The sequence below is a fragment of the Zingiber officinale genome, chromosome 4A, assembly GCF_018446385.1.
Source record: "Zingiber officinale cultivar Zhangliang chromosome 4A, Zo_v1.1, whole genome shotgun sequence".
In the NCBI taxonomy this organism is placed as follows: domain Eukaryota; kingdom Viridiplantae; phylum Streptophyta; class Magnoliopsida; order Zingiberales; family Zingiberaceae; genus Zingiber; species Zingiber officinale.
The window spans coordinates 93560158-93575027 of NC_055992.1; the positions used below are offsets into that span (position 1 = coordinate 93560158).

The window sequence follows — 14870 nt, forward strand, 5'->3', positions numbered from 1 at the left end:
CTTTTCCTTGTAATTTGATTGTTCTCTTTGGTTAACCTAAAGTTATTTTAGGAAATTAAATATTAGCTTTCTATTAAAGGTTTTGTCTAGTCGGTGGTGGTTGCTCCCATATCCAAGAAGGTCATGTGCCTCGCCACGTCAGTACTGGGAACCTTTTATGGAAATTAATATTTAATGGAATTAATAACTTAAGGAGACTTGGGTCGAACGTGTTAAGTTCCGCAGGAGATCCAAGTCAAAACCTAAAAGAACAAATAGATTAAGTTTTGGATCAAACGTGTTAAGTTCCGCAGGCGATCCAAAATTTAATTTAAAAGAACACATGGTAGCTAGGAAAAGGTTCAGACCTTTGTACAAAATTTTTGTACAGTGGAACCTCTAGGTTTTCCGAGTAGCAACCAACAATAAGTTAGGTCTTCTTAACCAAAAAGGGGGAGTTTGTCCTCTTAGTATGGGGGAGAAAGAAGAAACCCCTCGTTCATGCTTTTGTGTGAAGAAGAAGTTGAGGCAATGAGATTAGCCTAACTTAAACGTATTGTCAAAAATCAAAAAAGAAAAGATTGTTAGTGCAATTACTTTGGGTCAAGGTTGGCAAGGTTGACTAAAATTGAGTTGGCTCAAGTTTGAGTTTTGATGTTTATGTTTCAATGTTTGACAATATATGGAGATTGCAATTATAATTGTCCGTGTGTGGAGATTGGTCAAGTAGATCATGGTTGATCAAATACTTAATTGAGTTCTAAATGGAGGTTAGGCAAGGGCAAGGGCAAGTCCAATGGGAAGGTTGGCAGAAGACGAAAATCCAGGTGGGTCGGTGTTAACCGGACAGTCGGTGTTAACTGGACAGTCGGTGTTAACCGGACACTTGGTATTGAAAGTCCTAGTGAGTGAAGTCAGACAGATGGAAAGTCCTAGTGAGTGAATCTAGGCAGATGAAAAATCTTGGTGAGTGAAATCAGGTGAAAACCCTAGTGAGCGGAGCTAAACAGAAGGAAAGTCCTGGTGAGTGAAGCAGACATGTGGAGGTCCAGGTGGGTCAAGGTTGATCAGACATCTAGCGTTGGAAAGTCTAAGTGAGTCAAGGTTGACCAGACACTTGGAATGAGATGGGAAGTCCAAGTGGATCAAGGTTGACTAGACACTTGGCATGAGATGGTAAGTCCAAGTGGGTCAAGATTGACCAGACATTTGGCACAAGGAGAAAAGTCCAAGTGGGTCAAATGATTGACCGGACACTTGGTGAAAAAGTCCCAGCAGGTCAAGACTGACCAGATGCTAGGCAATAAGGAGTCCCAACAGGTCAAGGTTGACCATATGCTAGGCAATAAGGAGTCCCAACAAGTCAAGGTTGACTGTATGTTGGGTAAGGAAACCCTAGACTTCGGTTGGGAAGTTATGGCTTGGTAATCGATTAGGTTAGTCGATTACCGTAGCTTAATCGATTAAGCTTGGAAATGCGAGAGAGACTCTCTAATCGATTGGTGTAATCGATTAGGACATCGTAAGCGATTAGAGTAATTGCTTACAATGCGTTTCGCATCGAACAGAATGTTTCTGTTCGAAGCTTAACCGATCAACCGTTTTTGTGAAAGGTACAAAGAAGTTGGTAAGCGATTAAGCAGGGAAGCTTAATCACTTACGGACTGTTCTGGACAGTCTTCGGATCACTCCTTCCACTCTCCTACGATTCTTCTCAGGTGATCTCCGCCAGTTCTTGAGGCTTCTTGGAACAAAGTGTTGCTACACTTCCATATTATATTTCCAAAACAAGAAGAAGTAAGAAGCTAGGGTTTCAACTGTTGTAATCTTGTAAGAGTTCATATTGTATTAGCTTCTTTTATTCTTCTTCTTGTATGCGCTGAATTTGGACGGGGCATAATAGGTGCCATCCCTATCAGGTTATATTATCATATTTGACCTCCCCATTATCTAATTGACAACAGTGCAAAACATGCCCTTTCCACACCGTGCCACGGTAGATATTGAGTAGATTCTAAAAACATAAGGTTGGGAGCGTGTTTAGGTTCTATCGTCGTCTGGGAGGGACTAGTGATTAGTACCTGAGGTATTACTGTCATGAGATTTGGAAGTTAAATCTTGGCTAGTAATCAGGCTCCTGTCCTCCTCTATACACCAATCACTATTCGGGCTAGTAGTCATACGTGATTTATCTTTTCCGTATTAATTTAGGGATGAATTGACAGGACCCTGGGATGAGAAAATCACTTTTTGCCATCGTATTTAGGTTGTATTGGATGGAAAAGTACGGAACACAACGTGAAGTATCATTATCTATAAGATCATGAGTTTATCAATGAAGTGGCCGTGTTATGGGTCATAATTGAATACTGAAGTAGAATAAAATTGACTATCAATGTCTAATAATGCGAGTAATCAATGGAGTGTTCGTGTTACAGGTCATGATTGAATACTGAAATAAAATAAAATTAACTATCAGTATATAATAATAAGATGTTTTTTGAATTTATCTTTGATGATTAATAAAAAAATCTCTATAAATTAAATCGCTCATCTTTGGAACTAATCGAACAGAAGGATCAGATAAAAATTAAAATGAATAAAAATAAATTATTAAGGTTATTTCAATAAAATATGTTTTAATGAAATAAACTTGTTAAAATATAAAAATGTGACTGTATTTCGTTCATTCCGCTTCTAGAAACTCATTTATTCTCATTACCATCAAAAGCTAAGTCGGTTCTTCAAAGTATTTAGCCAAAAAAAAAAAGGGATTCATGGTCCTACCCTTTTCAAAATCATAAAATGAGACTAATTGTGATGGTAGACTTCGGAATCATATTTTTGCCAAGAATAACTTAATTTAAAAAACACCCAAAACGTATTCATAAGAGAGAAAATATAGTAAGTCACAAAAGAATACAAAAATGACTATCAAAATGTTTAAAAATACTTTAATAGGTATTTTCACTTAAAAAAAAGCTCTTGCAGATTGAAAGACTAACATTCTAATTGAAATTCATCCTCTCTAGGCCAGAAGCCACAAAAGTTCACGTCTGAAATCCATGTCCCATCCCCTCTAGGCCAGCAAGAATTACCCTAAACCGTAAATTTGACATATTTAGACTTACAAAACACGGATACTTGTAATTTATCAGGCTGCAATCCAACTATGCAATTCATCACTAGTGTGTTCAATCAAATAAATATCTGAGACTTTTTTTTTTAGGTTTATTTTGATCAGCACAAACACCAATATAACTGACCAGAAGGCAGAACAGCAGTGATATCTCAGAAGAGAAGATTGTTCTGCTGCTTAAGTAGTCTTTACATACAAACTCTATTTCCAACTCATGGAAACATCTGTGACCTGCTGCGATTTAAAATCGTTATAGTACCACCATACAATGCAGGTCAGTAAGAAATCAATCAACTCCTGTAAGCGCCTTCGCCAACACGTGCCACAATGTTTGTTCCTTCAGAAAATGCAGGTAACAGGTGAAATCCACTGAGTCAGCGTTATCACCGCTGAATTAGAACACTTCAATATTTCCTCCCTTTATGCTGCATCTCCTACAAGGTAAGATGGAAAGCAAAAAAATAAGTATATGGTAACAAAAAAGAGAAGTGCAACTGTGCTGTTGTAGATAAATAAAAATTAAAGCAATCATCAAGCGGATGGCATGATACATTGACATGACGAAGAGTCATGAAAACACATTAACAATCAGACAATTCCTTCCAAAACAACTAGTTAGGAATCAAACAATCAAGACAATGAAAACAAGGTAATTTCAGCCTTTATGATGCGATTGTAATCAGTAATTGAATGGAAAAAAAGAGTTAATTTTGATTAAGGGAAGACTAACAAGGAAATAATCAGAATAAACAAAATTGTTCAGGATTCAGAATCAGCCGGATTCCAACGTCAGTTAAGAACAGTCAAAACTTATCAGAAACTGAATAAACATTCCAGTGAGCGGTGTGTTATGACAAGAATTGCCACTTAACAACAGGCAAAGAATCTAACAATATCTACATTGAGGCGTGCAACAAATGTGCCTCCTAACTACCTCTTGGAGCGCAAGTGAATACACATGCATACTTGCATTAGCATCCATTAATCCAGAATTCAAGCAAAACAGAGTGGAGTTATCAAATATCACAGTAAAGCAGTCAACTTAAAACTATAATCAATTATAGGAAAACAGAAAATATAGTACTTTTCATATAATACAGGAAATTGAACTTATACAGTACTTAACATCTTTTGCAGTGCATATATTAACGTGTGAAAGGTAGGATGTTCAGATTAAAAAGTATTTATAATCAAAACCTGAATGAATGCAGCTATCTGCAATAAAGACATCATACAGAAGACACAAAAGTCAAAAGTATTAAGAGTGAATTCTACAGCAGAATAACTTTACAAAGAATTTAGAGTGAATTGTGCAGTAGAATAAAACATTACAAAATTAGGCAGTATTGATTTAGCAAGCAGCAGTTTTAACAGTGCATCAGAAACTATTCAGAAAGACAAGGAGATTTTGGAACTTAAGATGCGAACTGCAACAATTTTCTTGGAAATAACCTGAAACTTCACATATGAGTAACTTAAATATGTTCCTTGTCAAGGAATCAAATGTCTATGCCGCCCAGCATGGACGGTTTTTACCGTTCCGCCGAGCGGTCGAAACCGGCACAAGAGACGTCCCCATCTCAAGGAGTCGCGGACGCCTCCAGCGGTGCCAGAGGAGACACAGACGTCTCCGGCGGCGCTGGAGGAGTCATGGGACGCTTTGCGAAGTCTTTTGCGACGCCAAAGGCATCGCTGGACGACCCTATAGGTGCCGCCGGACGCCCCACAACGATCACGGGTGAGTGATCCGTGCAATCGTGTTTTTTTCTTTTTTTTTCGATAAATAATTATTTTATTTAATTAATTTAAAAAATCCTAAGAATGTGTGATATTTCGAACAACTTTTGATAAACCATAATTAAATTATCCTAATAAAATATATAAAAAATATATTTAAAATTAAAATAAATTTTATTAATTAATATTCTGATTTTTTTAAATGTTTTAAATTTCATTTAAAAATTTCTAATATTTTTTTAAGATTTTGTGTTATTTTAAATTTCATTTAAATTTTTTAAAAAAAAAAACTTTAAAAATTCTAATTTTTTTTTAAAAACCTAATAAATAATATTTATATTCTGATTTTTTTTATTATTTTATATTTTTTTACTTGATATTTTTTACTACTTAAAATATATATTATTTAATTAATAATTAATTAAATGAATAAATAGTTCATTTATATAATTATTATTATATATAAAGTAATATCTTATATTAATTTATATACTTATTATTATAGATAGATCCATTTTAATTCGAATTATTGATATATTAATTTTATTTAAATAAAACTATTTTTAATTATTTTTTCTAACATTGTTCAATAATTGAGAACTTATACAAAATCAATATACAACTTATTTTTATATACACCATAAACATATTTATTTTATAATTATTAAATATAAATAAAAATTTACCAAAACCATATTGGCATGGCACAATACGATACCGAAATCGTATCGTTCCAATCTGAGACCGAAACCTCGACACGGGTTGAAATTTTAAACCTTGTTCCTTGTTAAAGAAAATAAAATTGACCTGTTCCCATAGTTAAAATACCCATCCCAACACATCCTTTTCTCTAAACTTAATGCTATAGGTTAGGGGAAATTTTGAGTCACAAATTAAGGCAACAAAATTTACAAGTGAATGCTAGTTTCAAGAGAGCATTTTCATAATAGACTGACTCCAAAGTCTAACATGTTACATGCTTAAAGAAAAAAGATGAATGAAACAACATTGATCAAAACTCAAGAAAGATTAACTTACAGGAGGATAGCCTTGCACATAATAAAATTGTGGAGGCTGTCCGACAATCATTTGCTGCCCATACTGGAAAAGAAATGGCATGAAAAACTTTTTGAGTATGATAGCACACAAAATCATAGAGTAGTCCATTAAAGTAAATATAAGAAAATAGCATACCATTGACCCGTTAGGGTGAATATATGCTTGGGAGGATTGCATTGGTGGAGCATGAGGATTGTAAAAAACAGGCTGATGGCCAAATGGAGCAACCTATGTGTTCTCAAGACATTATTACAATGATAGTAAGTAAAGCTTATAATCAAGACTGAGTGCAACCAAAATGGAAAACAAAACAGGTAAAATCACGTTCACATCATTTGTTAATCAATTAATTTCCCAAAAGTTCAGAAGCAGCAAAGGATAAACCACTCTCTGTGCATCTCAATGCACTTTTTCCAGTGAATTGCCAAATAAAGTTGGATTGCAATAAATTGGGCGAATTTGATAAAGTATTGATTATTTACTATAGATTTAAGCAAGTTCACAATTCCCACTTAACTGGAGAAATTAATGCAACAGGATACCAGAGAAATAAATGGTTCATGGTTGGAAGACATCAATGCTGATCAAACAACTCGAGTAAATTGTAGCCCATCATTATGATTCTCAATCCATATTCAGGGGACAAGTTGCATATCTCTAATGTTTGAGCACCAAGTTAATTACTTCTAAAACTAGGCAAGACAGACTAGCATAAAGAACAAATCTGCAGTTCATTAAAGAATGATATGAATTACGGCAATCTCCTTTAGAAGAAAGAGGCTTTGAAATTGGTTTTTAACTGATTGCCAATATTCTTAGAACAATGGATATGCAGCTGTGTATGTGCAGACTAATAACACACTTAAATCAGTACAAAATGGAAACATAAAGCCAACTTAACACAAAACAAGTAGTAGCCTAAGCACCAAACGAATTGCAGCATGATTATGGACAATGGAACTCAAAAACTATGAAAGGGAAGGAAGTAAAACAGAGATAACTTTAGAGTCCAGGTATCAATGTCTTGATAGAAGCCCAAAAAAACCAGGAAGACAAGTTGAAGATCTTACCCCCATTCCTACAGGTAGACCGTGCATAGGTTGAAGAGAAGCTACATTATTAGGATAATAGAAAGACCCATCAGATACTTCTGCTTGTGGCCTTGCAGATGTTGACGGAGTAAAACTCTTAGCATTTGGATTGAGTTTAAATTCCTGATTATAACAGCAGAGGGAACTAGGATAAATACTGACTTGCACACGAAAAAACAACTAGCCTGTTTAATCAAAAGTCAAGAACCAAAATGAAAAAGTATCTGGCTTCTGCCATGAATTCACCTTAGCATTCACGTTAAGAGTTGATTTTTCAGATGAAAGTGATCCACTGGAGGAGCTTGGGGATAAACCAGGCTGATTTGGTGCACTATCAGCAGGCACATGGTTTGAAGAACTACCTGGTCTTACCCTAGAAGCTACTGATTTGATAGCAGTAGACACATTAACAAGGACTTGAGAATCTGAAGGTTCATTAGTTATATCTCCTTGACTAGAAGATGAAGGATTACACAAAGTTCCATTTGCAGATAATCCTTCAAACCCTCCTGAAAAATGGACAACAATGACGCAAAACATTCAAGATAAGGCAAGTGTGGTCAGTTATCATAAAGTCAATGCAAACCTTCAGATGCCCGAGAATCTTGAACCTGTAGAAAAGATCATGTCAGAAGCAAGCAGACACAGAACAGTAGTTGCATAACATATTTAAAATATCTCACTATATTCTCGATCTTGTCACTTTGGTCTTTCTGATTTGAGTCCAACCTAGGCATTCCACAAACATGAAATCAAGAAACTTAGATAAAGATTCATTGACAATCATATGGCCAAATCTTCAAACGATTTCACTTTAAGGGGACAGATACAGCTTAATCAACTCAAATAGCACAAACCTGCTCTCACCATCCAAGGGTGGGGACCTCTGGGTAATACGGTCAGATGCTTGGTGATTACAATCACTAACAGGATAGATACCTAAATCCTTGTCAGTGTGCAAGTATTTATCCTCATCCTGCACAATTTATGAATGTGGAAAAGAATGTTTAGGCAAACAGCATTTTTATCTTTGAGATTATACCATCAAAAGTTGTAGCTCTGATAATATTTTCTGGATTAAGTAAGATATAAAGTTAGCATATAGTGATATCATTTTGCTGCTCTTGATGTTTGTCATAGTATTCTAAGATATTCCTGAACTGAAATGTTAGCAGTTACCAGTGATGAACTAGTAGATGATGCCAAAGTTTCATTCTGCAATGCCTGCACTTCACTACAGACTTCGGTGCTTGAAGGTTCAGGGTATGATTTAGAAGTCACGACACCTACAGATCCTGAAAATATTTCAGAATTGCAGGTGTTCTCAGTTTCTCTGAATCTAGTATCATTGCTTTCCCTACATACAGACGAATATCTACTCTCCTCATCAAGATCATCATGGAAGTTAAAGCCTCTTTCCTGTTATATAACACATTAGAATTTGTTATTCTTTGCAGCCCTTAAGAAAGTATCAGCAAATATAATTTCAAAAAGAGAGCACCTCAGCTTGATGAAAATCATGGGCTTCCTGTCCTTCTATTTCTCTAACTATTCTTGAAGCTACTTTTTCACGCTCTTTCATTTGAGGACCTCTTTCAAGCTTAGTAGTATAAATTTCCTCATTAAATGTGCTCTTTACTCCAAACAAAGCAGCATTTGCTTCAAATTGATCCCAGTTCCTAAACAAAGAGAACTCATCCTATCAACTTAGTGACAAAAAAATCTCAAAAAACGCATGAAAAAAGATGAACAATTTGTACAAAAAACAAATTTCAGAAAGATCATACTCTCAAAAATATACCTAAAATTGAAAGGAAAAAAAAGTATTTGATGTTATTGAAATCATGTAATACCTATTACAGAAGAAGAAATGACCAAAAAAATAAAGAAGATAAAATGACTCCAGAAAAATTAAGGAAACATTGCTCTATTAGCAACCCTATAATCAATAACAATGTAGGTGTTATATCAGCTACCTATCCAGTGTTCCATCAAATATGTTCTCCAGCTCAGGACATTCAGGATCATCTTCATCAGGGATCCAAGGCGTCAGCTCTCTTTCTGTCTCTAGATGATGAGAATGAGAAATAACAGAATCAATCAAGAGATCTTTGCCCTTCTCATTGGAATGTCCCTTGGTGAATTCATCAAGTGACACATCCTGGTATTTTGGAGGAAAAAAAAAACAGAATGAATCTAATATATACAGAGATACTAACTATCAAAATCCAGGATTATTTTAAGAATATAATAGAAAAACAAAAGAGATGAAGGATAAATCTCAAGCAATCAGTATTGAAGAGCAGTGAAAGCATGTAAATTTGATAAAGAAGAGCAACAGAAGGGGCATTCACTCAAGGTCAACTTTCCTGGTGTAATCTTCACAATGCATGATAACAAACAACTAGATAAAGAACCAACAGATTTTGCATGGCATTCTTCCACAATTCAGTTTAACTCTTAACAGCAGCATAATAAAAATCTTGAAACATGCAGTAGCATGGATGAGATTGATTCTGGAATGACAAAAATTACATGGCAAAATACGTTCCTGCTCGCCATGATTCATAAGAGACCAAATGTATTATAAATCAATACATGCAAAAGCTGAATAACACACATTGAATGGGAACTGCCTTAGTTTAGATTCAATAAACCTTTGCAAGAAGTTGAACAAGTTCCCGTGTAGGCACAATCATTAGCTGAGGGGTTGTGATATTATCACGTGAAGACTTCTGCTCTCTCATGGAGGCATCCTTAACCACTTGAGCCATTTTCAGAACAATTTCTGCATCCAAACCCACAAGTCTTAAAGGTGCAAATGAATAACATTCAAGATCACAAAAGACAACTTAATCAGCTAGATGCTGAGCATGTAAATCAAGAATAAAGAGGATAGGAAGGTGCATAAGCATATCATAATTCAACACAAATCAAGTATAGAAGGTACCAAAGTCTCTATCAGCATTTGTTGCATGAAAGATTCCTGAAATTATAGATCCATTTTTCACATGGACTTCAACATGGTGACCAATCAAAAATGACAAAACATATATCAGCCGATCACGTGATGGGCCTGTAATTTTTCCTGCTATTACACAATTTGCAAATTGTCATAAGCTTTGTGGGACAAAGTATCAAACAAGTATGGCATCTAATCTTAATTTGTACTACCAAAGTTAGGAGAGGCTGACTTCTTTGGTTGCATCTTATTCTCCATCTTAGACCCTGTCATTGTATCAACTCTTCGGCGGCTATATCCATTAGTAGATGCCCTACCTTGTTGAGGATTCATTCCCAGTCTTGATTTCTGAGCAGGCATGAAACAATGAATTTGTATTAAACTCAGCTTGGTCATGAAAGTATCAACACAATAAAAAAACACACATACACACAAAAAAGTGCAGCTATTTATTTGACTTTTGAACACATACAGGTACAATATTAAGGGGGAGTTCACAAAGACAATATTTCTTCAGCCCCCTTAAACCTTGAAGACGCAATGGCATAGCATAAGGCAACAAAATATGGATGAATAGTTGTCGTGCGATATTTCAGAACATGTGAAACAAAGGCAAGAGGGAAAAATGGCTGGTCAACTATAGCTTACATAGGCAATAACTTGCTCCGACTCTTAAATTGGCAACATCTAGGATACACATTCATATACTACCAGTAAGAGCTCTCTAGTAATTATAATGTACAATATTGACCAATATCCTATGCTTCATAGGACAACAACAACAACCAAGCCTTTTCCCACTAGGTGGGGTCGGCTGTATGAATTCTTTTACGCCATTGAGCTCTATCTCCTATTATATCATCATCTATATTCAAATAAATTTTATCTATTGTTGCTAACCAAATTTTTTTTTGTCTTCCTCTTCCTCGTTTGATATGTATGTTTATCATAATTTCACATCGTCTAACTGGAGCATTTATTGGTCGTCTTACATTTCCGTACCATCTTAAACGTGTCTCTCGGAGTTTTTCCTCAATAGATGCAACTCCGACTTTCTCTCTAATGCTCTCATTTCTTATTTTGTCCATCCTTGTATGTCCACACATCCACCTTAACATCCTCATCTCTGCAACTTGCCAAAGCGTAGTATCCTACGCTTCATATGGTAAAAAAACTGCCGCCCTTGTGCATGAGGTACTTGCCAATGTGAGATTCGGGGATGGCCAGAAATATGCAGCCTTAACCAAATAAGTTCAGTGTTTTCATCAATCTTGTAAGAAAGAAAGAAAGAAAGAAAGAAAGAAAGGATGGAAGACACTTTTAGGTCCATATGAAGGACAGGATAAATTATTCATATTACCGGCAAAGAAAATGAAATGCACCTTCGATAATGAGATTTCTTTGAAATCTTCAGATCAATGAGGCTGCCTTCCTTACTCAAATCATGATAACCAGAACACTATGGAGAAACTGTTGTTCGTAGGTTTGCCCTCACTCTAAGTTGCATACAGTAGCATTACTCGTCAATAATTGATTTATACAACAAATAAAAAAATGACTGGAAGAGAAAACTATATTTTTTTAAGGTAAAGCAACCTATTGCCATTCTGCCAACAATAACTAATAAAAACTAGGGTAAGTTTGGTCCTATCCACTAAAGCTAGAAATAAACAACAAATGAGCTGGAAGATTATTGCCTACCTTCTTTAATAGGAACCTCAATGAAGCTCCTGTTGTTGGGTAGAAGATCCTTCCTAGCTGCAAGGAAGACAGAGAATGGATAACTGGGGGCACTCTTTACTCAGGACATCTCATGTAGCACAAAAAAGTAGCCAACACCTAAGCACATATGGAAATCAGGATCATAAAGTAAAAGATTTTTAAAAAGAGAGAAAAGGTAAACAATGTCATCACTTTAAGGATGAAAATTATGAAACAATGTAATAGTCAGGGGGTTCTGATCAACCGATAAGTAATCCTAGAAGTAATTATGATGAATTGGAGAGAGCAGATTGGAAAATATTAATGTTTGTGGCTGAGAGAGGGCAAAATGGACAAAGAAGGAAGAAGCATATGATGATTGCTGCATGTGCAAAACGAGAAGATTAGTTCAATTTGGAAAGTGTGTCTATCCAAAAACTTGACTTATTGGAGTAAGTTCATTGATGAATATACTCAACAAGCAGGTTACTGCAATATGGAATGAGGAAGAAACAATATCGTGGAGGGGTTTGACAAATGAGCTTAAATAAGGAGTTTGGTTTATCTACAACTGCCAAGTCATGTTGCCTACCTAATCATTTGATGTTTGTTATACCGCCATATGAAAGCTGTTCTCTTTATTAAATATATATATATATATATAAAAACATATCTAGAAGCAGTAGAATCCAGATGTTACTGAAGTGTTCTTATCCACTTATATGCAATTACAAAGTGCCATCGATGTTGTCTATGGTGACCATGTTATGGGATAAACCAAACATAGCATTGATATATGTTATGTATATAAACTCGACTCGCGATGAGAAACCCTAGAATAAATTGTGAAGAAATCGACCGGCGAAAGAGAGAAGATTGCAGATCTCAGATCGTAAGGAAAAGACAAGCCTGTTCCGCTTCGTTCACCAATTCTCCTCTTCGTCGCCGACCTATAGCACACGCGATCCCTCGTCCTCGACGACGCGCAGGAAGCCCACTCGCTCACACGCTGCGCACGGTACCACGGAGAGGTCGGAGGGTTCGGAGATTAGGGGAGAGCCCCGCGATCTAGAGATTTCGCTCTTGCAGGCGCCGCACCAGGAAGCTCTCGATGGTCGGAAAGGGGGCGGAAAAAGTAGAAGTTTGCAAGGATGGGGAGGGGAATACGACGTTTTGTCGGAGTTCCAGGATCCTCTTCGTAAATTTACTCAAATAGAAGGGTTGGATAGCCAAAACAACCCAGAGGTGGCAAATACATATAATAGCATTTTAAACTTTTCTAATTCACATATATACCCTGAATAAGGAACTCTCATATAAATATTATTAGTTTAAGGGTTAACACATAAACTGGGGACTTTTGGCTGTCAGCGCAATCTTTTATTTTTCTTTAATTTATCATGATATTTTTTTTAATTCAGTTATTTAGTTTTTCTAATTGATTAATTGCAGAGGTGATTAGCCAGTATTCTTAAATTTATTGTCTCATTATAGAAAAATCTTTATAATGCACCACAATTAATATTTAAATATTAGATGTATAATTAATCATTAAGAGGATGTAATGCATCGAGCAATTATCATTACATTTATATTTAGGTCCCGTGTCAAAATTTAACTTTTGTTATTAATCCTAAAAATATAAACTTGGCATTATATATATTTTGTCAACTTAAGTTACCCATAATTATGGTGCTCTTTATTTTTATTATCATTAAAAGAACAACTTATTTTTTTAAAAAAATAATATTAAATAAACATTCCTTATTTTTAAAATACTATTACTCTATATTATAATAATAATTTAGTGAAGAGCAATTTGAACCAAAATTACTCTAGCAATTTGATGAACTATTTATTTATATCATGATAATTTTAATCAAAATTACTTTATATTATAAACTGCTCGAATTATAATAATTTTGATCAATCACTTTAATAGTATTTGACTAATTTTAATGAAATCAAATTTATTTTAATTATAATTAAAATAATCTTATTAATATTGAAATAGTTTTAATTATGATTACTTAATAATCTTGAATATGTTGGAACAGATTTAACTAGATATGTTATAACAATATTAAAACAAAAAATATTTTTGATCTATGAAATGCTTTTTTAATAACTTTTTAAAATGACGTATCGTTTTAATGATAATAATAATAAAAACCTCCTTTTTAGTTGTGTCCATTTAATTTTCTAAATAGCCATACTTATAATTGTGAACAAAAATTAATTGATATTCGAATCTTTAGAAGAAGAAAAAAAAGACATTTTCAATAATCTATCATAAATTTCAGAGTTTATGACTGATATGCAATATAAAAATAAAAACTTTCATAGAGATATATTATCATTTATCAAAGTGCTCAACCATATTATATACCTAGAATATGAACTAGTAGAAAAATAAAATAATTTAAATTTGGAGATGCGGGGGATTGAACCCCGTACCTCTCGCATGCAAAGCGAGCGCTCTACCATTTGAGCTACATCCCCTATTATTTGCCATTATATGACTATTAATAAAATTCAATATTAACCATTTTTAATATGAAATTCACAGTGATCTTAATTCTCTTCTTCAGAGAATGTACTTTAAATGGATCAAATCACCTAAAAAAAACTAGGCCAAAGGAGCATAATAAGTCAGTGAATAAGTAGACTACCTAATTAAATTGAAATAATTAAATAGGATAAAATAGATGAGTTAAATTTTAACTTAGTTGAATAATGGTTAGTATGATTGTGTTGATAAATTTACTAAATCTTCTATAAGTTAAAACAATCTTAGTATTTTTAAAGATTATATATATATATATCAAAAGTGGAGAAGCTAACTGAGATAATTATCGTGTATAGAATTAATAAGAACCAAATTTTTATAAGGTATGTAGAATTATTTCATAGGCTCCTATGATGGTTACATTTAGTTTCCTAATTTACTCTCTCTTAACGATATGAGATAATTGTGAGGGTCATCAGGATGATAAATTTCATCTTACATAATAGCAAAAGGAGAAGAAGCACCACAAACTGACGAAGTTAGTTGATGTTACTATCAATAAGTCTAACTTATATTCTTAGTGAGTATGAAATGTCTTGTTGATTTTTTCAACCTTTTTTACATGCGGTATTATTGTTAAGTAAAATTTTTCGTGATTTATCTCCCTTCCAAATAGTAGAGGGCCACTATAGA

The 14870-nt window shown here is 34.4% G+C and overlaps 1 protein-coding gene and 1 non-coding gene across 10 annotated transcripts; both read right to left on the reverse strand.

Annotated features, from left to right (window-relative positions):
- Positions 1-3129: 3129 nt before the first annotated feature.
- LOC121970183 (polyadenylate-binding protein-interacting protein 4-like) lies at positions 3130-12835 on the reverse strand. Of its 9 annotated transcripts, none has more exons than XM_042520715.1 (17): positions 12578-12835; positions 11669-11725; positions 11350-11463; positions 10180-10315; positions 9956-10096; positions 9663-9793; positions 8982-9166; positions 8507-8684; positions 8185-8424; positions 7863-7981; positions 7689-7734; positions 7592-7616; positions 7252-7514; positions 6985-7128; positions 6050-6142; positions 5894-5956; positions 3130-3552 (listed from the first exon to the last, which is right to left on the reverse strand). In XM_042520715.1, exons 4-17 carry the CDS (start codon positions 10298-10300, stop codon positions 3523-3525), a joined length of 1779 nt encoding a protein of 592 aa, XP_042376649.1. In that variant the 5' UTR covers positions 10301-10315; positions 11350-11463; positions 11669-11725; positions 12578-12835; the 3' UTR covers positions 3130-3522. The 9 variants fall into 9 exon arrangements, with proteins under 9 accessions (XP_042376649.1, XP_042376642.1, XP_042376648.1 ...); XM_042520708.1 differs by having other exon boundaries at positions 11669-11806; XM_042520714.1 differs by having other exon boundaries at positions 12528-12835.
- A 1262-nt stretch (positions 12836-14097) lies between these two features.
- On the reverse strand, positions 14098-14170 carry TRNAA-UGC. Its single transcript has one exon. It is a non-coding gene; the product is annotated as a tRNA-Ala (tRNA).
- Between the last annotated feature and the right edge of the window lie 700 nt (positions 14171-14870).